We start from the raw sequence: 26642 nt of genomic DNA on the forward strand, positions 1-26642 counted from the left end.
TGTCAATGTTTAAAACGCCAATTACCATTGCAAGCTCACTATTTCATGGGCAAGTGGAGTTTATCGTCTGTTAAACCTGTGGCGCAAGCCACACTCACAGATTTCATAGCCACTTACGTTTGCACAGCACTTTCCCAGACCAGCGTTTGCTTGACTGACAAATTAGCTGCTGAGGGCCATGCAGTTCGTAGCCTTTTTGACAGCGAATATCACATCTTGTCCCCAATACATTCTTGTAATATTGCCCTTGAGGTGTCCTGCAGTTTGCATAACCATGTTTCACCTTAATGGGGGAGCACCACGGCGTTTCTAGCACAGAGGACAAAAAACCACACATAGTACTTTGCAAAATGTAAAAGGTCAGACATGAATATAAAATCACTTTCTTTATTCAAGGTCACAGAGAAGAAATGGAAAAAAAGTCTTATTTAAAAAGCCACCAATCCTCAAAGTGGAGAAGTAACGCTGCAGCAAGGTGCACTATGCCTTCTACATCAGAAGGTCAGCCCTTCAAAGACTGGCAGCTCTTTTTTATTACTAACATTAAAGATGGTAGCCACTAGATTGGGGGGGTTGGGGAGGGTGGGGTGGATCTATGTTTTTTGTCCATGGAATAAGTGTGCCACCATGTGGACAGTTTGATGACAACCGGACCTTTTTTCCCCTCTTATTTTTAAACGGATACATCTAACTACTCTTTGGGAATTGAAGTCTGCATTAGGAACCCCTCTGGTCTAGCTGTAGTTGTAATCTTTGCAACGTTTAGCTCTCACGCTGCCCATTTAAAATAAAAAGATGTTCCATAATAACTTGTGCAGTAAAGGACACTGCCTTGGCTGAACTCTGATAGTTCAAGCTCTCCCACAGTTAGAAAGGACGTGACTTACATAAAATCATCTTACCAATACAATACGTCAAGCCCATGTGCACACATCCTCTGTGTGTCAGAACAACCACTCAGGGTTTAAGTACACCTCCAGTTCTGCAAAGTTACTTTCCAAGTTAGGACCCAGGATTAAGGCTGAACTGGAACTTGTGGAGGGTGCAAGAACAGCAGCTCCCTCACTGTTCCCAGCAGTTTTGCAGTGCCACACTGTAACATTCAAATAGCCTTCTACCAGCAAATGGGCACAATACCATTGCCATGATTAAATCTGAAGGCAAGTGTCCAATCCAACAGACTAAGTGAAGAGCTTTTGAGAAAGATCTGACCTTATTCCTCTATTTTTGGTAGTCATTTGCAGCTGCCGAGGGCGACATGCATTCAGGCACAATGCGTGTACTTGACAGCACAAACCCCTGCACTTCCTACGGTTAAATCCTTCAGAGGGTGCCAATGTTCATTCATGAGCGTGCTATATCCTTAGCACACGTCCCAAAAAGTGAATCCAAGCTGCAGAAATTTCAGTCCAGTTCTAAATGCTCTGAAAGGCCTGGACTTCATGTGTTGTACTCTTCATCTGCAAAGATGGGTGGATGACTACCTTTCCTTAATAATATGGACATGCAGCCTAAAGTATGAGAACTACCTTCTAACTGCTTCTGGATGCAGGTCAGTGACATGGACGGATCTGCCAAGTCAGAGGAAAGCTGGAATCTGGCTGAGACTTCATGGCTAATGTTCTGACCGAGCCCAAGGGAAAAAGGGAAACACATGGACATCAAACTGAACGTTTAATAACTGCTCAAGGCTACACTTCAAAATACTCAGGATATGGGTACAGTCTTCTTGCGAGGCTTTAACACCATACTGTGATACTGATGGGTGCAGTATTAAATAGAGACTTCCCCTTCCCAGTCAAACCTTAAAAATATTTGTTTAGCTTTGACAACAGGGTGCACTGAGAAAGCTGTGCTTTTTCTGCAGCTGGTAGCTCCTTGGTAGGAGTTTCCTACACAAGGAGTGACTAAGCCTGCCCCTTCTCAGCTCCAAGGTTTGAAAAGGACGCACTGAGAGAGATGGAGGGATTGGAAGGCAAAAAGAGAAAGATGGCAGGTCCTGAAATCCTGTGTGACAAAGTGTGACATGTGGGAGGTACATGACAAAACTTCCAAAGTCTGCAAGAAAGATGGGAAAAAAGCCCCAAACAAACAAAACACAAAGAGTTTTAGCCTTCATCCTTACAAAGTCACAGGACATTTAAAAATAATTTCTCACTCATCTTTGGCAGATGTTCACTTCTAGTTCTTAATTCCTATAGTTACTATGTACATTTTTCTACACTACTTGGATCAGCTCCATAAATAAGATTACAAATATCAATACAGCCTGTTATATTTCTCATACATGAGATATTTATATTCAGTGTACAATGTCTCTAGGACATATTTACATTTTCCCAATGGAAACCACATTTTGCACCTACATTTTGCTGCGCTGGTCCCGAATCAATGCAAACAGCGTTTGAGGACTAAAATCAGAGACTAATTGTCAAGCTTTTGACTAAACCAAGAACCAAGTTCCTCTAAACTAGTCTGTTTCTGAAGCAGTCATCTCGTGCTGTGACATGCTTATTTTTGTATTTCCCCAATACACAGAAAAGCCATTTACAAAGATGGGTAAGCAGCATTATTCCCAGTGTCACCAAATACGCAGAAACTGAGGCACAGGAAAAGAGCCGACCAGCCTCACAGCAGGATTAGGGGCAGAGGGCAGTTCAGCTTTTTGGCTCAGCCACATAATCTTCCCATCTCTGCTTTGCCCACCTGTGGTCCTGTTTTCTAGAAGTACTGAATGTCAAATGCAGCCTGCACTATTTACCTCACAATTCTGAAAAAGTAGTTTGGTGGAGAGTGTTTTCTGGGTGGTTGTGGTGGTTTTTATGGTTTGGGGTTTTTTTTGGTGTGTGTTTTCTTTTGTGGGTTGGTTTGTTTGTTTGTTTTGGTGGTGGTTGTGTCGGGGTGGGTTGTTTTTGTTTTGTTTTTAGAACTATTGCCTGTCCTTCACCCTAATCTATAACCCCTCATTACCAAAAGACATTAAAAAAACAAACCAAAAAACCAGCAACTGACTTGAGCCACTTTGCTGAAGGGTTGTATCACAGTGGCTCACACTTTTCATCCTTGCTGTGAACCAAATTAAAACCGGGAGAGCGCGTGAGGAGTGCGAGCTGACAGGAGCAGAAGTCAATCAGCTAGTGCTGAAGGAATGGGTGAGGGCAGCACCCGCCTCTGCAGCCTCCAGCGCTGCCTGCCCCCTTGCCACTGGTGCAGTCTCAGTCATCATCTCTGACCCCTTTCTGGGGGAAGCCCTGCATGTTGGATTTACAGAGGCAGCCTTTGCCTCATTCCCCTCCTGGAGAAAGTCGCCTCCTCCTCCTGAGCCAACAACAGCTTCTCCAGAATCTCCCCTTCAGTGGTTTCATCCCCAAAATTTCCAATTTTTCTGCCCCACTTGGTCTTCTCATGCCTTGAGACCCTAAACTTCATTTTCATTTATTTCTTCTCAATTAAAAAAAAAAAAAAGGCAAGCTTTTCCCACTTGTAGTAGGATCTCCTTAACTAAGGAGGAGGCCTCAGGTTTTCTGCAGAAGGGTTTAAACCTGAAGTTACCAGGAGAACACTGACTGAAGGGGCACAACAGGGGAGAGGAGAACTCAGGTATGCTGAGCTTTTGCCCCAGCCAGCTAGGTAACCCTTCAACAAATCTGTTCAAGATATTTATGCCTGAGGTTTTCCACATATATAAGGTACAAATGTACATGGCTGATTTCCATTGTAAAGAGTGTTAAGACACTTTGCAACATGATCAAGAGGCTAATTAAAAAAAAAAAAAAAAGCCAAGCAGTTGTTTCAAGGTATTGCAAATTGCCTGAGTTTTTCTGCAAATTTTTGTGGCTTTATAAACATGCTTGCCTTGAGTAAACAGCTGCACATATATATATAGAAAAATGGCTAACAGCTAAGAAATGCAGTTTAATGAACAAACAGCATACTGAAAAAGCCTTTCCTGTAGTGTTGTTGCAGCTCCAACAGTCTACAGAGAGAAACAAAGCAAGGCTCCTAGCGAGAGGTAATACATCTTTTACTGGACCAAATGATACTGTCAGGAAGAGAAACAAAAACAGACATGCTTTTGGATGCAGATAACTTGAAGAGCCTAGGAGGAACATTTGTTTGATCTAAAACATTATTATGCTTCCTCTAGAACTGAATGTGATTAGAAGAAAGTGGGTGAGGCAGGGTTTATAAGGGGGCAAATATCTGGGTCTAGACCAACTGATATCACTGAAAAAAACCCAGCTAACTTGAAAAGCTTATGTGCCTGAAAGCACATCAAACGATACAACAAAGTTTTAGATCAAAGTTTGTTTATTTTTAAGTGAAGGCACATACTGGTTTTCAAAGGCTAAGCAGCTACATGGAGTATTTATAGAATATTAGAGCTGGATGGGGCCCTGAGAGGTCACATAAGCTCCTCCTTGCCTCAAGACGAGATCAGCCATGTTCCTGAAGGCTCGGGGAATAAGAAAAGCTACAGGTTTCCCAGGCACCTTTTCTGGGGCTTCACCATCCATACTGGGCTCTGTTCACCTAACTGAAATTTGAGTTTTTACGTACTGGGACCAACGTAGTTTTTCTGTTTAACAGAAAGCGTGCACCATTCCTCAGCGATACAATAGCCTGCATTATCACTTAGTAGTAAAGCATTTCAGAGACTCAATGTTGTGTTCGAAACCACTGGAAAGCAGCAAGCAGAAATGGCTGAAGCCACAATGTTGCCTCTACAGCTGGGGCTACAGTTTGATTATTACGGTATTTGAAAAAACACACTAGGAATGAGGATCACCAGAGCAGCGGCACTAGAGCTGTGATGAACACAGGGGCTGCTGTATTTGGGAAGCCTTTCCTGGTCAAATACAATCTGAGTCCGCCTTGCCAATTGGCAGGAAGGAAAGCATTTTCCAGAGCATGGTTTCCCCCAAGCCCTCGGTCCTGTTTAAACACCGGCCACGGCTGAGCATTTCCTTCAGAAGCAGCATGCAAAGTGACAGGTTGTGCTGTTGCTTGCTGGTACACCAGCCAGCAGAGCTGAGGGTTCACCAGGGAGGAAGGGAAACACTCTTTAAAAATGCTGTGGGCACAGAAAGTCTCAGCGATGTTTCCTTGGAAAGCTAAGCAAGTTGAAAAACATCCAGGTAACGACAAAAGGGTTTGGTAGGAGGTCAAATCGCCTTCAATAAACTGCAATGTTTTGTTTGCAGATGCTAAAGAGGATGGATATGTGTGTTCACTTACACTGTTTACTATGTATATGTGCAAAGAAGGAACAACACTGCTTATGTATGTTAACATCAGTTAAGGAAATTCATTTAGTTACGTGTTACTGGGAAGTTTTATTTACTAAGCAATAGGCCATATCCAAAATGCTGGACTGCCCGTTTAAGGAGAAGCTCTGGACTTAGCTACTCAGCCCATTTTTCCTTGGTCTTTCCACTCCCTTCCCCCCACTACCAACTTAAATAAGTATGCTAATGAAGAGTGAGCCTTTTCTATGCCAACGCTTTATACTCTTAGATTCACATTGTCCCATTTTCAGCATTTGGCAGTAGCGCTTCCAAACTCAGGGCAGTTTTTAATATCTGCATGAATGAGTCATTATGTTTCACTTATCCTGGTGACATTTTGTCTGACATGAGTATAATCCATTTTGGATCACCATATAAAAGGAATTGATACAGAATCTGCATTTTAACTACTTGCCTGCCCTGGCATGAATTGGCATTGATTTATCTTCATGATCCCTGGAATTCTTTATCTATGTGTCTTCACAGGGTTACACATTAAAAGGCAAATAACAATGAGTTTACTCAATTAAAGCTTTAAAGAAATATTTCTGCATGTGTTTGAAAGCAAAATTTTACGCTGAAGTATTTTACTGGGAGGAACATAATACATTTATGAAAACAGCAACATAGCCATCACATCTGTGCTGTCCTCTTTGTTGTTCATAAATGTCTGAATTACTTTATTACTTACCTCTTATAAAGCCCATTGATTCTTTGCAGAGCATCAATAACATACGACTCAGCGCCAAAGCCCAGTATTTTCAAGTAATCAAAATGACTGCATTACAATTCTAGCATGTCCTAGATTAGCTTACTAAAAAGAAACACTGTTACCATTTAAGTGAGAAATTAAATGTGAAGTTTCTTTACTGTCTGGTCTTCTGAGGGATTTTGGCCGAGGAGAGGGGTATCGAGACAGAAGCAGACTTTTTAAGAAAACAGACATAGTAAATGGGAGATTTACCAATAGCATCAAAAAACTTCTCAGTCTTGCTGAATGGCAAAATCTAGAATATGGAAGAAAACCCAAATTTGCTTTATAAATACCCAAATACATTCACTCATTCATAAAGCTACATAAGTTGTTTTAGAATGTACCCGTTCATTTGTTAAACACGCTTTGCATTTCAGGTAGCAGGTCAACCCAAAATGCAAACAATTTTACAGAAAAAAGAGTCATGAAAATCGAGTTCTCTTGCATGTACTTCTATACATTACCATCAACAGGCCTAGGTTTTGAGTTAGCTTGTCTTTGATGGTTTTGTTAGGATGTATTAAGAAGAAAGAGAAGCTCTTCCTGGATTTTCATGATTTAACGGCCTGATCTTCCAAGAGCAAAGGCAGTGCAAAAAGTTACTTACTCAGGTGCATACAAGAGTGGTGATCAGCACTTGGTCTAATTTCCATTGTTAAAAGGGGTAGAAATTAAATCTTGATCTAAACATCCATGAGAAAAAGCATGGAGCTGGATCTCCAAGATTTTATAATCCATGAAAATAAAGAGAAAGAAGCTTTCTCTTAGCAACCAGCTGATCCTCTTTAGCATATAAGCAAAGCATTCACCTTTATATCTATTGCGCGCATACACATCTTCATCATCTTCAAGGGGTGAATATCCCGATCCTACAATACAAAATAGAGAAAAAGAACTGCAGCAAGAAAGGAAACATAAATTAAGGATACAAGAAAGTTTTGCAAAAAGACATGCAAGATTAAGATGCCATAATCTATGCAATGCCATCAGCATGGGCTTCTCTGAAAGCTCCAATTCATAGCAGACCCAGTTTATAGTGAATTTGGAAGGGGCAAATTGATTTGATAATCAAGTGAAATAGAAAATCGCTCTTATTGCTCCTAGAGCACTTTTGAGCAATGCCATGTTGCACATGTCAAGTCACAGCTCCTCTGCTATGGAAAGCCCATCTATCATGAAGTTCATCTATTGAGCAGAGAGAGCAGAGGAGGTACAGGTGAAGGGGGACATCAAAGGTTTCACTATAAAGTGGTTCCATAGTGTCATTGGCTGTTAACAGCCATCAGGCCAAACAGCAGAAGTAAAATGTGCATAACTTGAGAACAACCCTTGTTTACAACCTGTATGATCTTCATACCAAGAACAAAACATGGAGGTACGTTACCTGCAAACACAAGTTACACACAAATCAAACCCAAAGTTTGATATCATGCAGTCTTCTGAAGTTCTTCAAAATAAAGAGATGGATAGTCCTGTACTTTTAAAGACCTGTGAACAACTATAAACTTACAATAAAGGCAGAAACTGCTTTTGAAAATCAGAAACCATCTGGAGCACCACCATTCAAGTAATTCATCAATAAAACATGGTGCTTGGTAAGAAAGCCTTCAAAATATCCTTAAGCAACATTTATTTGAGATCAGCAGGTTCAGAACACGAAGTCTAGTCTCAATTCTAGATAAGTCTTCTCCACGAAAGAGGGCTCATACAGATCTCTCTGAGAAATCTTTCTAAAAGTCTGACATGCAAGAGGCAGGTACTAAGCTGGTTCAGCACAACAGTACAGGAGCTTCTCCCACGTGTTACTTCAAATTACAGCTACGGAGATATTTCACCACCTTTTGTTGAGGTCTGAGACCACGGTCTGTACAAGCTGCTTCTTAAAGTTAGGCTAAATTAAACAATTAAGGTGTCTCAATAAGCTACTAATTTCATGTGCAAAGCACACAATTTTCTGCAGAAATCAAACCCAACAGACATTAATGGTTAGGATGAATTAGCATAAGGATAAAAGAGCTGCCAAAACAATGTTTGTCTCCCCAAAATTACTGTCAGCATCTGTCAACAGACTCCACGTATTATAAAAAACAAAACGAACTGCCCAGAAGCCAGTGAAACTTCACTTCTTACTCTACCAGTCTCAGGAAAACTCAGCCCGTGTTATCTGCAGCTGCTCTACAGGACTAGCATTAGTGCATAGGGTCTGTCTATAGAAGAGCAGTGCCCTCCACAGCATCAGATGCAGCACTGCTTGTGAAGGTTTGGACTGCTTGAAGAAGAGACTCTTTGCATGTCCTGTGACCCTTTTCACTGTGTTACTTGCACATTGGGCACTAGTGCCCCTGACCCAGGACCAGCCCACAGTACTCAGCAGTGCTTACCGGGAACTGCAGGGAATTGGGAGATGTGTGTGCTCCATGTCAGACCAAAGCCTTGCACCAACCCTACAGCTATGTGAACCATTCAGGCTCCCGCAGGTGAAAAATCAAGAGGGTCGTGTTCACATCTACCATAGAAGTAGCAAACTCCTCACAATTCACCTTAGACCTGATTCAAAGTTTGCTCTTATCACCAGGAATCCTTCTGCCGGTTTTCAGAGGGCTTCAAGCTGGGACCTGATGAAGTGAATTCTGAACAGCTTCTCTCCTGAAATCATGGACTTTATGTACAGCACAGGCTTCCTATCACTTAAAAGGCACTTCTCTGGATTATTTTATATTTATTGTTGTGGTTGATTTTTTTTTATGCCTAAACACTGACATCTGAAAAATGTCTCCACATACAAATGTTAAACATTTTTGCACTTGAGGTCTGACTGTACACCATAAAGAGCTAAATGTGATCCCCAAGGACTTTATGGAGACCTTGATGTGTAAATTAACACCTCTCTAAGCATCAATTATTCTGTCAGAAATCAGGATACTCAACTAATTACTCAGTTCGAGGGTTATAAAACTGTTGTGTCAGTGTTTTCATTCTTAATTGTCCAAGTTTTACTTTAGCATTTAAATATCAGATGTTAGAGCTATGTGAACTCTTACATATTTACCGTTCCTTAAACAAGAAATAATTTAATGCTTTTGAAAGTCTTCTAACAAAACTTGGCAGGGAAGAGTTATTCACTGCTCTTGCCCTGAAACAAGGCTCTGCTCATGGAGTTCAACATCGCCCGTTTCCAGCTCATTTTCTAGCTCAAAATGCGAAGAAAGTCAAGTTTGTTTCCTAACAAGGCATCATTACAGTTAATAACCACAAAAGGCCTGGCTCAAGGAACCACGTGAGAGGTTTTGTTTGCACTACCCTGGGAGGGTCTCCCTCCCTCCCGCTTTTCCATGGCCTCCCCTCACAGAGAGCCCAATGGCTGACACCAGGCCTCAGCACACGCACATTGCTCTGACAGACCTGTCCTTACCATGCCAGGCACTGTCCCGCTGTGGCAGATGGCTTCTGTCCCGGTGGCCATGAGGCCCAACCTGGCACCTCATTCCCCACTGATGCCACCCCATGAGTGATCCTGAGCAAATAGCCCTTTCATCTCCATCTTCCCAGCCACAAAACAAAGTATTTCTCCTTCTCATATGTTCAAAATTAGCTACCAAGCCACATAAGGACAAAGCATTGTTCTGTGTTCAAAGTGCTAAAATTATCACAGCACAAAAAATGGGTATTTGAGGAGGAACGACAAGAACAACAAGCTGCTTTACAGATTTCTGACATAATGGTTCAGGATATAGCAGGTTCCTGCAAAAAACAGCTGTGGATTTTGTTCTGGTAGATCACAAGCAAAACCCTCAATACTTGCATTTTAAGATCAATCTATTAATCTATGGTCTTAGAATATTCTGTTTATGTTGGGAAAAAAGATTTCTTCATTCACAAAATAGTCACTACATAGGATACGTAGGAAAGCTTTCTCTTCGCATTTTGTTAGGGCATAGAGTTTTAATGAAACTACACATAACCTAGTAGAAAACACATAGCAGTGTCTGTCAGCATGAACCTAATGGTCTGTGCTGAATTAATAAATCCAGGGATACAACTGGCAGACAAGGCAGGAGAAGCTGTGACGGTAGGCTAGTAAGCCTTCTCTCCAGAAGGAAATGGGAGACCCGGTTACCCAAGTCAGAGAAGGCGAAGGCGAAAGCAAGGACTGGGAAAACGAAGAACTGCTCACAGTAGGAGATCATGTTTGAGACCATCTAAGCAACCTAAAGGTGCACAAGTCCAGGAGCCCTGATGAGATGCACGCATGGGTCCTGAGGGAACTGACAGATGAAGTTGCTAAGCCACCATCCATCACATTTGAGAAGTTTTGGCAGTCCAGTGAAGTTCCCACTGACTGGAAAAGGGGAAACTTAACCCCCATTTTTAAAAAGGGAAAAAAGGAAGAACTGGAGAACTACAGGGCAGTCTCATCTCTGTGCCTGGTAAGATCATGGAGCAAATCCTCCTGGAAACTATGCTAAGGCACATGGAAAATAAGGAGGTGTCCTGGTTTTGTTAAAAACAAGACCAGTTCTCTTTTAGTGATTTTTCCTTTCAGCTAAGTTCTTCTAAGTACCTTCTAAGTAACTGCATGTTTTTCTGACACTGTGCTCCAGACTGATGAAAGTGACCAATGGAATGCTGAAGAAGCTCATGTTTAGGTTTAGTGCAATGACAGCCAAGAATTCTGATAAAATTTCGCACGTTCTGTCACGAGAGGGGTGTGTTTGCAAGGAGGGGTGGACAGAACAGGTGATTAAAACTGACCAACTAAGTATTCCATCCCCTCCACGTCACACACCCTATAAAAGAGGGAGGTCACAAGGGTCGACCTGGGATATCCAAGTTGGGTTTTGTATATTTTGTATTATTTTCTCTACTTATTAGTAGCATTAGTAAACCATTTTAAAACCTTTCCAACTTGAAGTCTCTCTTCCTTTTTCCTTCCAATCACCTTTCCTTAGCGAGAACTTTTTCCTATGTGGAGAGGGTAGAGGATGGGAGGGGATTAACAGAGAGCACCTGTCATGGTTTATTGTCACCTTGCAATTAAACCTTGACAGGGGGTGACTGGCAACAGCCAACGTCTTCACTACGGGCAAATCGTGTCTGACAAATTTAGTGGCCTTCTACTACAGGGTTACAGTGTTGGTGGGTAAGGGAAGAGCAACTGACATCATCTACCTGGACTTGTGCAAAGTTTTTGATAGTGTCCTGTATGACATCCTTGTCTCTAAATTGGAGAGATGGATTTGATGGATGGACCACTTGGTGGATAAGGAATTGGCTGGATGGTTGCACTCAAAAAGCTACAGTTAATGGCTCGATGTCCAAGTGGAGACCAGTGATGACCAGCATTTCTCAGGAGTTGGTATTGGGACCAGCGCTGTTTAACATCTTTCTTGGTGACATGGACAGTGGGATGGAGTGCACCCTCAGCAAGTTTGCCAACACCACCAAGCTATGTGATGCAGTCAACATGTTGGAGGGAACGGATGCCATCCAGAGGGACCTTGACAGGCTTGAGAGGTGGGCCTGTGCAAACCTCATGAAGTTGAACAAAGTCAAGTGCAAGATCCTGCACATGGGTTGGCGCAATCCCAAGCACAAATACAGGGCAGGCAGAGAATGGATTGAGTGCAGTCCTGACAAGAAAGACTTGGGGGTGTTGGTTGATGTGAAGCTCAACACGATCTGGCAATGTGCACTTGCAGCCCAGAAAGCCAACTGTATCCTGGGCTGCATTAAAAGAAGCATGACCAGCAGGTCGAGGGAGGTGATTCTGCCCATCTACTCTGCTCTTGTGAGACCGCCGCCTGCAGTACTGTGTTCATCTCTGGGGTCCCCAACATAAGGACATAGACCTCCTCGAGCAAGTCCAGAGGAGGGCCATGAACATGACCATGGGGCTGAAGCACCTCTCCTATGAAGACAGGCTGATAGAGGCTGGAGAAGAGAAGGCTCTGGGGAGACCTTACAGCAGCCTTTCAGAACCTAAAGAGGTCCTACAAGAAAGCTGGAGAGGCACTTTTTACAAGGGTGTGTAGTGATAGCACAAGGGTTAATGGCTTTAAACTGAAAAGAGTGTAGATTTAGATTAGATATAAGGAAGAAATTCTTTACCACTGCAACAGGTTGCCCAGAGAAGTTGTGGATGTTGTGGATCCCTGGAAGTATTCAAGACCCCCTGGTCTAGTGGAAGGTGTCCCTGCCCATGGCAGGGGAGTTGGAACTAGATGATGTTTAAGGTCCCCTCCAACTCAAACCACTCTATGATTCTATGACAAAGTAAAAATCCTTGTACAAGAAGAATTAATTATTAAGATAACACATTTACTTTTAGTGTTCAAACTGGCAAGCTAATGGGACACTCAGACACCCAACAGTTACTCATTTGCACAAAACCTAAGTCAGACCATTTCAGGATCAGTTTTGCCTATGTTTTGTGGTTGCCAAATCCACTCCAAGTGTCCTGATGCTAGCCTTCAAGCCAATTCTCATTCAGCAAAACACTGTGGGCTCACCATCCTCAGGGAGACCACTTGTTTAATCCTAAACCCACTCAAAATTGATTACAGATCTTTATGTTCAACATCAAGTACCTGCTGAAGTACTGTGCTCTTACAGTACCACAATCTACACCCAATGGAGGCTGCTATTCTCTGTTTCTCATGATGGCTCCATTCCTATATTTCTAGGATCTGACTGTTGTCCGACTTGCCTGTTTGTTAATAAGTCTGCGAAAGCTCTGAGAGGAGAGTACTTGGGTTGCTACACAAGAGTGGCAATCAATTTGTCAGTGTTTGCTGAGCCAGAAAAGGAAGACAAATGCTATCTGATTGCAGAACAAGTTTTAAGAGGACTTCTGCTGTCCCTCAGCTTTGCTCAAAACCTGACTTTAAGTATATTATTCCTTTGTGTACTGCAGATCCCTGAGCAGACAGAAAGACACCATTCCAGACAACAAGATCCCAAACTTCACCACACTTGTCAGGCACACCAATTCAGGCCACAACAGGCAAAACCTCTCACATGGGTAGGTAACCTTCACAATAAAACCTTTCAGATATTAGATGGTATTAACGTTTAATTGGAAAACACTCTTTCCATTCTGCCTTTATTGCCTCAAACGTCTCCAGAACTAGAAAAGCTGTCAATAATTCCTTAGCCATCTTGATTCTACAAAAACCAAAAAACTTTCCGCCTTGTCCAACCTGACACCAGGCATTTTCTCACCGAATCATCTAACTTTGACAAGCAGCAGCAAGGCAAGGTTTAAAATAATAACAAAAATGCACAAAGAAAAAAAATCAATACCAGTAGAAGACTTAAAGGTTTATTTAGAAAAAAAAAATATTGAAAGGAAAAACACAGCATCAGTAACTGAGAAACACAACCTTAAAGCCTGCAACTGCATATAAACCTTAGCAGAGTTATTCACTCTAAGATCATCACCAGGGTCGCTGGAATTACCCACACGGACAAAGGGAACAAGGACTCCGGTGCTCCACTGTTTGATGCCACTGATTATGTCAGTGATTGCACATGGGCAAATTTAGGGTCATGCACACAGGACTCCTCTCCCCCTTGCAAAGGTTCACCTGTGCAGATGTGCTGGCAGAATCAGGGCACAAGAACATAATGCCCAGGCAGGCACTGCATATGCAGGTGTGTACATGAACAACATTCAACATGCTATTGTGTTATAAATCCTTTACAACCAAGAAAAAGGAGGAATGTGGGCTATAAGAAGCAAAAGAACTATAAAAACCTACGTGGGTTTTTTTTTTTCTCCCATGACTAACATAGGAATTTCTTAATTCTTTTTGAGTTGGATCAACTGAAAATCAGCTATAAGCAACAACAGTAGTGTTCATGAAACCAACTGGAAACTTTTTACAGTTTGCTGCCCTGAGACAGGACAAGTTCGGCCACTGAAGTACAAGAAGCTGCAGCACCTAGCCTGCAATAAGGGCTTTTTTTCTGAACAGCAGTGCTCTCCTTCCTAGTTTAGCACCAACCGAAGAGTTTCATATCTACTGTACCTACAGTCCTGCAGAATACATTAATAAAAGCTTGGATTTTCTAGGCAATACTGGTACATACTGTAAAAATCAGCAGCTGAAGTCAATGTGCCAGTTTGTTCTCTACTGAAGCTTGAAGTCTTAAATATAGCACCAAATTACTTAAATACGTATTTCAGAAAAGATCACTGCATTTCAAATTTTTTGAACACTGCTGGGAAATGGAGAACACAAAAGCCAACCCTAAAAATACAGTGATAATTTCAAATTTCAGCTGCATGGCAGATTTTATAGAATAGCCAAAAGGAAAACAAAGTGAAAAAAAAAAAAAGCCAAACACAAAACACCAAAAAACCCCAACCAAACAAAAACAAACAAACCAACCACCCACCACCACCACAAAAACCCACCAAACAACCGTTGTAATGACATTGTGTGTTGCACACAGGGAGATAACATGAGCTAAATGAACTTGGATGGCATCTTCTCTGGTTTGCAGACACTGGCTACTCTTGATACCGGGAAGAAAGGAAAGGCTCACTCCACAGGCAACCCATCTGTCCAAAACAGGAAAGGTTGTTGGGAATTCCTCCTACATTCAAAGCTGATCATTTTAAGCATGTGTAAGAAGAGAATGACAAGTTTCCACCTGTAAGTCTGTAACATCTGGATTTAGTTCCTCCAATGTTTTGCGTCAAGAGTTTTACATTCCATGGTACCTGAAGCCATATCAAATACACAAATTAAAATACTTAGCTTTATGTGCAGCAGCTTGTAGAGCTTCTTGCAGTATGGCAAGGCTAGTTCACACTAAGACCTCAGAAGTCTGGAAGATGCACATGAGGCAGCAGAAAAGACACTAAAAATGGTCACGACCTTCAATTAGAGGGCTTTACTTTGTGTGTAAAAATACTTGTACTCATTTTATGATGGTAGTAAAAATGGAAAGGTGGGTTTTTCATCTCATTCTTTACTGGTTGAACATTATGCCCCAGTTCGAGAAAGCTCATGTTTAAATACCATTGGCTTCAGCGGGATTTCAGTAGCTGTTTAAAAGCTGCCAGCACACTCAGATGTTTTGTTTCATCTGGTCTGTAAGACTTAAAACATCACTATGACAAATATAAAATTAATTTTGTTACAGAAATCAAAGCAGAACAAATAACAGGGCGAAAGTGTCAGCAAAATCAATTAATAAATAGCCAGAGATATGGATTTGCCTTGAGTCTTCCTACGTGTGAGTTGATACAGAAATACAACATATTTAAACGTAGAGAATCTAATGGCAACTGCTCATATTAAGCAGTCTTCAAAAGGCATAGTAAGTCAAAAGATAACATTTGCCCTCCTCTTTCCTCAAAGGATGTTCCCACTGGCCACACCACTTTTAAGTCTCCTGCTTGACGCAATCAATAGTTCCAACTATATTTGCAATGCACAGGATTGTGAGTTAAAGCACAGATAACCGACAACCTTGTATTCAGCAAGAGTTGTGCTGAACTAAGAAGTAGAGGATATCAAGAGAATCATGGCATATTCCCAAATCCAAACTCAGATCACTCATCCAGACCAAGTTAACAGTTTTTCCAGTAATCCTCTGTGCAGTTTAGTAGCACAGATGATTAACTTCCAGAGATGTCTAGAAATTTCCCTGCCTGTATTTATGGAAATACACACATGGATAGCACAGATTTGAGCTTCCATGCACACCCACGAGCACCACACCACTGTTGTGCTTCCATTCCTTGCATGTGTAAGGTCTTTCAGGCACACAAGATAATCCCATATCAAGAAGATTCCTTCAGGGCTACGCACAGATTAATTCCCTGTCTCGGTATTGATTAAGATGCAAGCACCATGTTTTAAAGCACAGGTTTTAACTTGTTTCAAGAGAGATGCCTTGTACAAGATTCCATCAAAGAACAGTTCTTTCAAAGTCGTCAAAAATCCAAGCACAACTGAAACGCAGAACAGAAAGCTTCAGAATTAGCAAGTTCAGAAGAGGTGAGAGATGTCTGATGTTTTATGCTTTGTGAAATAAAACCTTCCAATTACACAGAAATCACTAATCTGATTAGGAAAATACAGGCAAAGGTTCTTTTCCCAAAAGATAATCTCTTTCCTCCTCTCTTGCCATCTGTGACCCAGCGGAACTATGAAGAATAGAATCACAGAATGGCTTGAGTTGGAAGGGACCCACAAGGATTGTAGAGCCCAGTCTGCAGCTGACACCAAGCCAGGAAGGTGCTTCAAAACTGATTAATTACATGGCTTGAAAAAATATCACTTTGCCTAGAAGTCAGCTGACAACATAAAACTCGTTTCATGTGCTGGCAAATGCCTTGTGACAAAGAAAACACTACTCCTGGCATAAGGTGTCCCATTCATTTCAATGAAATCACATATTCAGAGGTAGGCAGCCATGCCCATGCACTTTACTCTCACAAAAATCAGTGGTGGGATGGACACTGCACGGACACAGAAGCTAGTGTTAGTCGAAAAAAGTTCTGTAAAGTACAATTCAACTCTGCTTCCTTTTACATACACATGTAGATATCTCAGATACAGCAAATCCAAAGCAAAACACTTTCCACCACTGATTTTGGTTTGTTGTTTTTCCTCTCCAGCCTGGCAATAACAGTGCAAGTGTTCAAGTGGCTCTGGCTCAACCCAGGCAGAAGTCCTGTAACACGCAGCAGTCAAGGGAAAAGCTGGCAGCCTTAACAAGAGGCTACAGACACCTTTGCCAACACACACGTACGGTCCAGGAACCTCAGTGCAGTTGTAGGCTGCTCCCAGATCTCTTGCTCCATTGCAAATGCATTTGCTTTTACTACAATCGTGTGTTCAGTGTCAGGATGAGCAGTGTATCCCAATACTGCTTGCAGTATACACACATGAAATAGCCAAAGGCCTTCAGTAATTGTTTTTTAAATACTATTCTCTTGAAGATGTAAAAAAAGTAATATCCTTCATTAAAATTGTGTCCTTATGGTCAATGAAAATTCTGGAAATTCTGGTCTGCTCTGGATTGCTCTTGCGATGTGTCATTTTGAATGATTCAATGGGAAGTGAAGATTTATTCAAATTTTGCTTAAAATGCAATTTTGGAATTGTAAAATATATATATTAAAAAATATATGTAATTATATATATTTTTCAACAGAAATATATATATTTTTCTTTCCAACAGAAAATTTGAGGAAAAATCTAGACAAAAAGGTGAAACATACAGATGAAAGGCTTCTGCTATGGAAATAAATTGTTGATTTCCATGGGAAAAAAAAAAGCAGCTCAACAGGCTAATAAAGATATACTTGGGACCTGACACTGGTACATCTTCAAGAGAGATATCAGCCATCTCATGTGTTGTTCCTTATTTCCCACATCGGTCACATTCCCTTGATTTCTGCACAGTACAGCCCACATGGTACCACAATGACGCATCAAATAGATGGGCTGTGGGAGTCACGCTGGGAGCTTGGCTCAAAGGGAAAAATCTGAACACTATGTACATGAACAGTGCTCTCGTGAAATGCTGGTTTTCAGCATGACCAGAGGGTTTTTGTTTGGACTCAATGCCGAATTGAACACTTAAATAACTAAGTGCAAAGAAAGAGGAAGAAGTAAGCTTCCATGATTTTTTAAGCTGGCAAGAGAAGGCCCAAGAGCATCTGCTTTCCCATTTAAAGGACTCCACCTGATAAGGATCTTACAATAAACTGAAATCCAGCAAAACAAAATAAAAACCCTAGAAAGACAGGTGAATGAAAGATGTCCCTGAATATATGGAATGGCAGCTAGTGATACCACCAGGAGACCAACAGTGGGGAGGCTGGAGAAAAATGTTACCTTTGTGCATGCCATGAGGAAGTAATGTTTGATTTTTGCTTAAGGAACTCTTCAATAAATAATGCTAACAAACCTAAAGGCAGCATCTCTTTATGATCAGGAACAGTCACAGTACCACCGACTGTTATCAAAGAAAGGACAAAAAGTGTCATGAACACTCAAATACAAATCAATTCAGGTGGAAAAAAAAATGCATTATTTAATCAATATGTTTAAGGAGGGTAAACACACTGCATTACATCTACACAAAGCACAGCTACCACAGCTGCATACTGCATAATAATATATTTGCTATTCTGAGCACACATGTGGTCTAAGTCGGAGGTTAAGTACATCAGGAAAGCAAAGTCTTCAATATTTACAGCAGCTATGGGGTTGTGCATGGAAAATACAGACAGCTCTTGATAGAGCAGGATTTGCACTGCGTGCCTGACAAACTACGAAAGGCTCTGCAAAGGCCGTCCATGCACTGCCCATGGACATCAGTAAGTGTGAGAGCAGCACAGAAAGCAGTCACACAGCACTGTCCACCAGTGACACTCGTCTGCAGCTAAACCCAGACTCTGTCCCATCCTGTCAGACACAAGCTCATCTCAATTAGTTACAGCTTTGTCACCGGTCAAATGGACTACAACAGCCTCATCTACCTAAGCACAAAGTTCCAAGCAATTAAGGAAATCCCAGCTATTTTATGACCCTGCAGCACATCTCCACCTGCCCTCTGTTTTCTAGGCTACCTTCTCACTGCTGACATATGTTTGACGCTTTTCTCCACAGCGGTTTAGCAGCCTGAGCTAAGAATTGCCACCTGCATCTTGCTAGCAACCCCTCCTCTGCTGCCAGGACTTTGGAGACCAGTGAGCCCTCAGAGATATGTGGGACCAGCACCCAAAGGCACTCTGTTTCCAAAACTGCTTTGTTGGTGGATCCTACTTACACATCCTAAAAAACAGACATGTGAATTTGGAGTCATGAGGAAATGACAGGCTGGCAGGGACATCGAGAGCTTTCACCTCACTGAAAGAAACACAGGTCTGTTGCCAGCATCATCCAGCTGTGCACACCTGGTGTCCTCCGAGTTTCCTAAGAGCTGGGATGGCTGGAGCCCTCCAAGAGACGGGATGAGCTGCATACCAGTGAAGTCAACAGCCACCCTCACCCAAGAGCTGCACTGACTAGTCTGTCTCCATGCTACGTGAAAGGTTAAAGACCACACCAGATGCTGGGACACAACCCTGTTCAGAAGAAAACACTTTGATGCTGCAATGCTTTCCACCCCTGATGGCAGGGCACTCCATCAGGACAGCAGATCCTGAGGACCACCCCTCACTTGTGGCCCAAACTCTTCTGGCACAGAGGGCTCTCACAGGACATTGCTACCTTCTATGCTAAGCAGAAGGAATTGAGGGTTTTCTTTTCTTTCTTTTCTCATGAAATTTCTAAAATGGAGTTTATAACAAATCAAGCCTGAATTACACACGAAGGCCTACACTAACAAGGTGCTTCAGCAGCTTCCTCAATGGAGAAAGGATGGGAGGATGGGGCAATTTCAGCAGGTGCACCATTACACGCACTACAACGCTGCGAGATGGAAAAGCAAACTAAAAAGTAGCTAAAAAGAGGTAGAACTGCTAGCAACCGCTTAAGTAAAGAACATTTAAGATGAAAGTCTTCTTAATGACAAGTTCTAGTGGACTTTGGGATAACTTTCCAAAGGAAGAGACTGAAAACTAATCCTGCTCTATTCTGAATTGGTGACAGATGGAAGAAATACTTTTTCTTTTTTTTAAATGCTGACAGTGGAAACTAGCACATCTCAGTATCTAACTTTTAATACTACAGCACCAGATACAGTGCTTTCCTCGCTTCTCTTTATCCCTGAGTCATGTGTTATTTCTGAACCTCTGCCATTTACAAAATATTTTTCAGATTTTATGAGCAGACTAAAAGAAAGGCTCCCTAGGAAAAAAATCTCAACTTTAAGTATCAGACACTATACCAACACTTGAAAACTAGCATCAGGAGCTGCTTGTAATCCATAGGAAACTCTCCAACAAGTTCCTAGAAGACAGAAGTGGAGTGGAAAAATGTAGTTACTGACTGTGGTCTCCTCCTGCTCTTTAGTAAGTGGAGTTTCAGAAGTGATCCAGAACAACTGTAAACCTTAAGCAGGCAGTGAGCTCCCTTGAGGACTTCTCCCCTGAGGACTTCTCCTTACCTTCTCTGCTTTAGTCACCACTTAGGGAAAAAGACATATATCTTCTGTTGTGGCTTATTATCCTCAATGGGCTCAAAGACAACTTCTCCCCAAGTTAGCTTCAACTTGTCAAATACGACTGCAGTCGCAGCACACTTTGTGCCTCACTTTCATGCGAGCAGCTTCCTTTTAGAGAAACTAGAAGCATAAACATTGGGTTACAAAGTCCTCACTCTAGAAAATATGTTATATTAACCATGACACTTGCAAAAACCCTGCAAACAGACAAAAGCATTAAGGGCTATCGGTATTAATACTGGAGGCCCTTCTTGGAAGAAAAATAGAGACTTCTAAGGACTCCAGGACTACTCATGCTTTACTAGTGCTTTGCAAGGGTGGCATGTAGGAGAAAAAGTCAGTGTTACACTAGGGAGGAAGAGCTGAAGGAAGAACTCAGAGCCATGTAGGACAGTCAGCAGGTCAAAAACTGAGCAAAGATGACAGAAAAAGAGGTGGAACTTTAAAAAAAAAAGGGATGAAGAGGAATGTAAAATTTAATAGTAAACTATCAATTGAAAGAAAAGTAAACAACTGCTGTGAAAACTCAGGAGATAGGAATTTAATTTATTTCTGAAGACTAGTATTAAAAACAGCCTCGAAGCAAACAGTATTTAATATGCAGTTCACAGCCAAAAGCACAGAAGTTGAATAAACCAACTGATGAGAACTAGCTTGCTCGTTTTGTTTAAAATATTAAATGCTAATCATATCCTAAGGCAGACTCAAAAGTTATTTGCTACAGCCAGCATTAAATAATGCTGATCACATTTTAAAGGAACATTTGAGATTCTCTCTCCAAGCCCTCGCTCATTATTCATTAATATTCATGTTGGTGGCAACTCCCAATTGGAAGGATATTCTCCAAGTTCTCACTTCCATTGAAAAGAAGAGGGTAAACAAGTTTCCTTCTGAAAGAATGGTTACCAAGGTCATTTGTAAGGATATTGGCTTAGATGCTCCAGTTTCGCTAATGATACATGCATATCACAACAGTCACAAGAGTATTACATAAAAATACACTGTATTGATGGCTTTTAACACAAGAAACTGATCTTTTGGCGATTCTTTTAAGTTTTATCTGCTGAAATTAACATGATTTGTGAGAAGCATTATCTTTATATTAATATATATAAATAACCTTAACCAAAGACAATGCTCAGAAACTTCAAATGCCATAAACTAGAAAGTAAATGACAATAAATCAACATAAAACTAAATTTTGTCAGTCTTTGGAAATCTAAATACTGGTTGAAGGTAAAGAGAAACCTGGCAATACCAACATAATAACTTAAACAAAATGAATGAGCCAAATGCACCAAAGCCACCTTTCCCGAATTACACCCTGCTCCTTCAGGAGGGGTAAAAGGGTGGTGAAAATCCACTGCCACTACCAGAAACAGCAGAGGTGACTGGAGCACTTAAAGCGGGATCCTAAAGAAACCTTTTTGGAGAGAAGAGGAACCTGTGGCCAACCTGTTGGTTTTTCAAAAGCTATGAGCTTGAAGACAAAATGGAAACAGGATTTTCCCTAGTCCTTGCAGTAAACGCTGATGGCTTCTCCTTCGGTGACCCAGTCCCAGCTTCAGCAGAGCCCCTGGTGCAGCTCGGTCAGACAGCAAGCAACCCGGGGAATCACAGAATGGTTGGGGTTGGAAGGGACCTCTGGAGACCATCTACTCCAACCCACCTGCCAAAGCAGGTTCACCCAGAGCAGATCGCACAGGAGTGTGTCCAAGTGGGTTCTGAATGTCTCCAGAGATGGAGACTCCACAACCTCTCTGGGCAGCCTGTTCCAGGGCTCTGGCACCCTCAAAGTAAAGAAGCAAGGAAGCAAAAACCAGAAGCACATCTCCAGCTAGCGCAGGGCAACAGAGATGGTGATCATACATCCCTTACTCTCTTCTCCTCCTGCCTGCACCACACACCATTACCCAATATCCAGCAGCACCCCCTTCCTTCTCCCCACCCCTCCCATCCTGCCAGGCCAGGAGCAGATACCGAGAGGCTGTGGCCAGCACCACGGTCCTCAGCAAGAAGGATGTTGCTCTGTCTCCTTCAGCTCCTGGAAATGCAGCAGCAGGTCCAGCCCCAGCCTCAACACCAGCACAGAGTGTGCTGGGAAGCAGCAGGGCTGATAAGCAAGGAAATATGAAATCATGCTGTATTTGGTGTGGCCATGTTTCCTAAGGTTGGCCATGCTCTGGGTCCCTTTCATTAAGGGGAGGCTGATGCCCAGCACTGATGAACAACACCTGGCAGAAATTACCAGCTCCAGCAAGCAAGCTGGCTGACAGCTTCGAATTACAGAGGCTGGGGTTCACTTAACATAATTAGGATATAATCCTTTAATAGCCAGCTCTATTAATTTTAGTGTTCATAAAGGCAGTTTAGTACTGAAAAATTGCTCAATTTTCATAAATATCCTGAAGATGGTCACTAGATGCTCTCAGAAGAAAACAAGCCAAACTCGTAGCAGAACAGACGTTTTTAAATAACAGATTTACGGGTTCACTTGCATTCTTGTCACACCAAGTTTCTTCTGAGTGTCAAACTATTATGCTATTCAGAGAAGCTGGGGACATACAGCAAAGATCAGTTGTTATGTCTCATAAAGAGGGGACAGGGATGCCATTGTATTTCTCACTGTTTCCTCTTCACAGTAGCATCAAAGTTTGAAAAACTGACTCATGAGATTTCAGGGATTGTTTAAAGGCAGACCGACAATCTTTGTGTTTGTCACACAGATCAGATATATGGATGTAAAAAGGGAGCATGTCGAATACACTGGGAAAAATAAATAATAATCCACAGGAAAAGTACTAAGCTAGTGATAATTTTCTCAGAAAAATGAAACCACCTCTTATATCGTTGCTAAGAATTAATACACTGTAAATAATGTGGAATTTAAGCCAAAATCCAGCTGGAGGTCAAACGTGTGAGACGTATCACTCCCAGTAACGCACACCAGCTCCCACCCCGCGGGGCCCCCCGCCTGGCTCTGGAGCTGCCCTGTCCCTGCAGTGGGAGCGGGTCCCCATCCCAGCTCTGCGCCTGCCTCCGGGCACAGTGGGACGGGGCGGGGGGGAGAGCCCCAACCCTGAGGTCTTCTACATAGAAATGAGGAATTTGAAAGCCTACTGCACTCCTCCCCTCTTTTTTAATAATTGAAAAATGTTGATTCTAGTTTTATATGCCTCTCAACCAAACATGGTATTTCACAGAAAAAAAAAAAAATCTTTTCAGGAAGGGAGCCTGCATAGCTTCTGGGAAAAAAGCCTTAATGATCTGGACCACCCAGACAAAAAAAAAAAAAAAAATCAGGTTCCCAGGTTCCTTAATTTAGTTCTCTGGCCTTCCACTCATGAATTCAAACCCATGCTATTAAAAATGGTGAAAGATTTCACATGGATTTCCGCTACAGACAAGCCGAATAATAACCAATGGGTCCATCTATTTGCCTATCTACAAACACGCTTTTGAGTTTTGTTGATTTATTTCCATGATTTAAAATTTCTCTTCTTTCCTATAAAATTTTACTATGATATGCAAAACTGGAAATATACTCTATGGTCACTTATGCAGTGTGATGCGTCTTGTGTGCAAAATACAGTCAGCATTACTCTCCCACTGTTTATATACAGTCCTGTACCAGCTTTTTTCCACCAAGGAAAATGGGACACTACAATTAGCAGGAACTCCTAGCAGAAGGCAAGGGGTTACACAGGCTGGACATGGTGGCTACCCAGTCATTTGCCTCTCCCTGCTCTGCCCCTCTGAGGCGGACAGGCTCTTCAGCATCTCCTATTTGCAAAGGCACCAGTTCAACAGCAGCCTGAGGCAAGTCAACATCTGCCAGTAAGAAATCCAACCAAAGGCAACCTCCAACAAGATCTGACAATAAGCTCCCCGGTGCCAGATCCCTCATCCAGCCAGCTCTGAAAACAGACACCGTTTTCTGGGAAAAAGCAGCTATATTACAGGTCATTTTAACCATTCCTCAACAACCCATCACCTCAGCAAGAAGCTGTCGGCAGGACCAGTCCATGAGCCAGCTCCCCGATGGAAAGCTTGCTCCAGCCTTCAAAAAACTTTAAAGAGCTTGTCACGGGGCTGGAGCACTCTCATTGCAGGTGGCTGAGAACTAAAAGCCCCGACGAGATGCAGTCCTGTATGAGCCCAGAGAAGTGGTGGAGCCACCATCCCCAGAGGTGTTTAAAAGACTTTTACACGAGGTTCTTAGGGACGTGGTTTAGTGCTAGAGTTAGATTATGGTTGCACTTGATGATCCTGAAGGTCTTTTCCACCCAAAACGATTCTGTGATTCTAACTTGTCAGCTGCTGTGCATCGTGCAGCCTGCCAAGCCCTCCTCCTCCCCTGCTCACACACAGTCTCTCACTGCGATGGCGGGGATTCCTCACAGCTCCATCCACAGTGGAAACCAGAAGTGACTAAGAATTAAACAGGAAGGTTTTAAAAGAACTGTCTGGGGAAACATAATCCAAACCAGAAATTGCTGCATCAGCTCTCACGAGGGCTTGGGGGGAAGGCGATAAGGAGAGTTTGCAGTTTGTTGAACAGTTCTGGTGTGCATGGCTTTCCAGTTGAACCTTATTTAAATTGTGCAGTAACTACTCTGTGCAGCCATGACATCTTATTTATGTCTTCCCTTTGCACACTTCTGTTGCCATTTGTCAGTCCCCCTTATCACAGTGTCTTCATCCAAGAAAGAACATTTTGGAGGTCATAGCTTCCTGTGAACTGGAACCCTGAAAACCATCAGGCTCTACACCACAAAAACCATTAATAATGCATGAATTTATTTTCATGTGTCACTCACTACAAAATATTTTTTTTCTGTTCCTGTCACGCCTTCTCATTGTCTTTGTTCAATAAAGAATAGCTCTGTTAAAGGCAGAAGAGTAAAGAGAGAAGAAGGTTGTGCTTTAGCAACAACATTCACCTACTACAAAGAAATCAAACCCCATTTCATTCTAAGGGGCTTACAAATATGGAAATATTTTATAGCTCAAATGGAGGAATTATTTTCAATTCCTTTGGACTGATCTGTTTTGGCAAACTGGTTTACTTTTCCAACAGGGAAATCAGTTATAAATCAATCGTATTATCTTTCTGATGAGTTACAAGTTGTCTTTTATTACACACACAATATATGTGCTTTTTAATGTAGGTTATAGCTAAAATGTCTGAGTCAATTTATATGTATATCACATATTAAAGATTTTTCTACAAACTGGCAGACAAAAATGTTGCAAAAAGATGATTTTGGATAAGAATAAACCAAAAAGAACTTCCAGGTCTGCAGTGCAAGTGCCGCATTGTTACTGTTATCTAAGAGGTCTGAAATGCCTTGCAGCCATCTAAAGGTATAGCTCAATGTTCTTGGTTTTGACATTCAGTTGGAGAGAGGCACAGAATTCCCAATTGGAAGTACTTTTCTTAAAAATAGAGCAAAAAACTCTTTCAGGAGTTGGTATTTTCTGAAAAGATGACAAGCTGTTAGCCAGTTAACCACTGCAAGCTTCTAGTGTGCTGGTGGAAAGGACAAAAAGGTATTGGTGATAAACTGACCATGTTGCTGGCATTTATACAAAAGTTGCCTTCCCTTACTACTCAGAATTTGATGCATTTTGCTGGAAATCTCCTTAAACTCTAAGTCAAAGCAAGTTTGCAGTCACAGATACCCCCCATTTTCTCCTTGACACGTATTTCCTATCTCATTACAATAAATGCCAAGCACCAATGAGAAACTCAAAATGTGGTTCCTGATACCTACTGAAATGGAAACACAGCCAGAAGCTGTAGCAGAAACAGTAATGAGGGCAACGGAAAGACTGGCCAGAAGAGCACACCGGGTATGCCCAGAACCACAAGCAGACACAGGTCACCCCTTTTCAGCCTTAAAGAGACCCAAGAGCAACCTGTAGCAGGCAGTTCCAAAACTAAACATGCCCACATAGTTTTCCTTAATATGATCCATTGTACATGCAAAAGCAGTAACAGTACTTGCTCCTTATATCAATGTTTTCAGTCAAAGCTCTCCAGACAAACCATTTTACAAAGGGGATGCAGACACAGGCTAACCAGCTGCCTTCACATCACAAAATGAAATCAGTGTTAGGAAGCTGAAGCAAACTACTTCCCTCAGATGCCTTCACAAAAAAACACCTTCAGCAAGTCAGCCCTTTTTTCCTTACTACAGTGATAAGAAAGATCCCCCTTTCAGTACCAGGTAGCCTTCTGAGGAACTCACATCCATTCCTTTCCCTGAAAAGTAAAGAATGGGAAAGACCTTTTTAATATTTGTTGAGCTGGTGGGGTTTTTTGTTGTTTTTGTTGGGGTTTGTTTTGTTTTGTTTTTATTTAAACATTTCACTGCCACTGTAACTCAGCACCAGGCATATTGTTTCTGGTATCTGCCTCTGAGCAGCTTAGAACAGTGAACCTCTGCAAGCCAACGTGT

The 26642-nt window shown here is 42.0% G+C and overlaps 1 protein-coding gene across 2 annotated transcripts in view; it reads right to left on the reverse strand.

The window, feature by feature from the left end:
• Positions 1-26642, reverse strand: part of SRPX (sushi repeat containing protein X-linked) — a 51648-nt gene that overhangs the window by 14341 nt on the left and 10665 nt on the right. The window contains exons 2-3 of one of the 2 annotated variants that reach the window (XM_065646299.1): positions 6852-6911; positions 118-309 (exon numbers count right to left, since the gene is read on the reverse strand). In XM_065646299.1, coding sequence (XP_065502371.1) covers positions 118-309; positions 6852-6911 — 252 coding nt within the window. The remainder of the gene's footprint in view (positions 1-117; positions 310-6851; positions 6912-26642) is intronic. The other variant, XM_065646307.1, reaches the window with a different exon arrangement.

The sequence above is a fragment of the Caloenas nicobarica genome, chromosome 1 (genome assembly GCF_036013445.1).
Source record: "Caloenas nicobarica isolate bCalNic1 chromosome 1, bCalNic1.hap1, whole genome shotgun sequence".
Taxonomy (NCBI): Eukaryota; Metazoa; Chordata; class Aves; order Columbiformes; family Columbidae; genus Caloenas; species Caloenas nicobarica.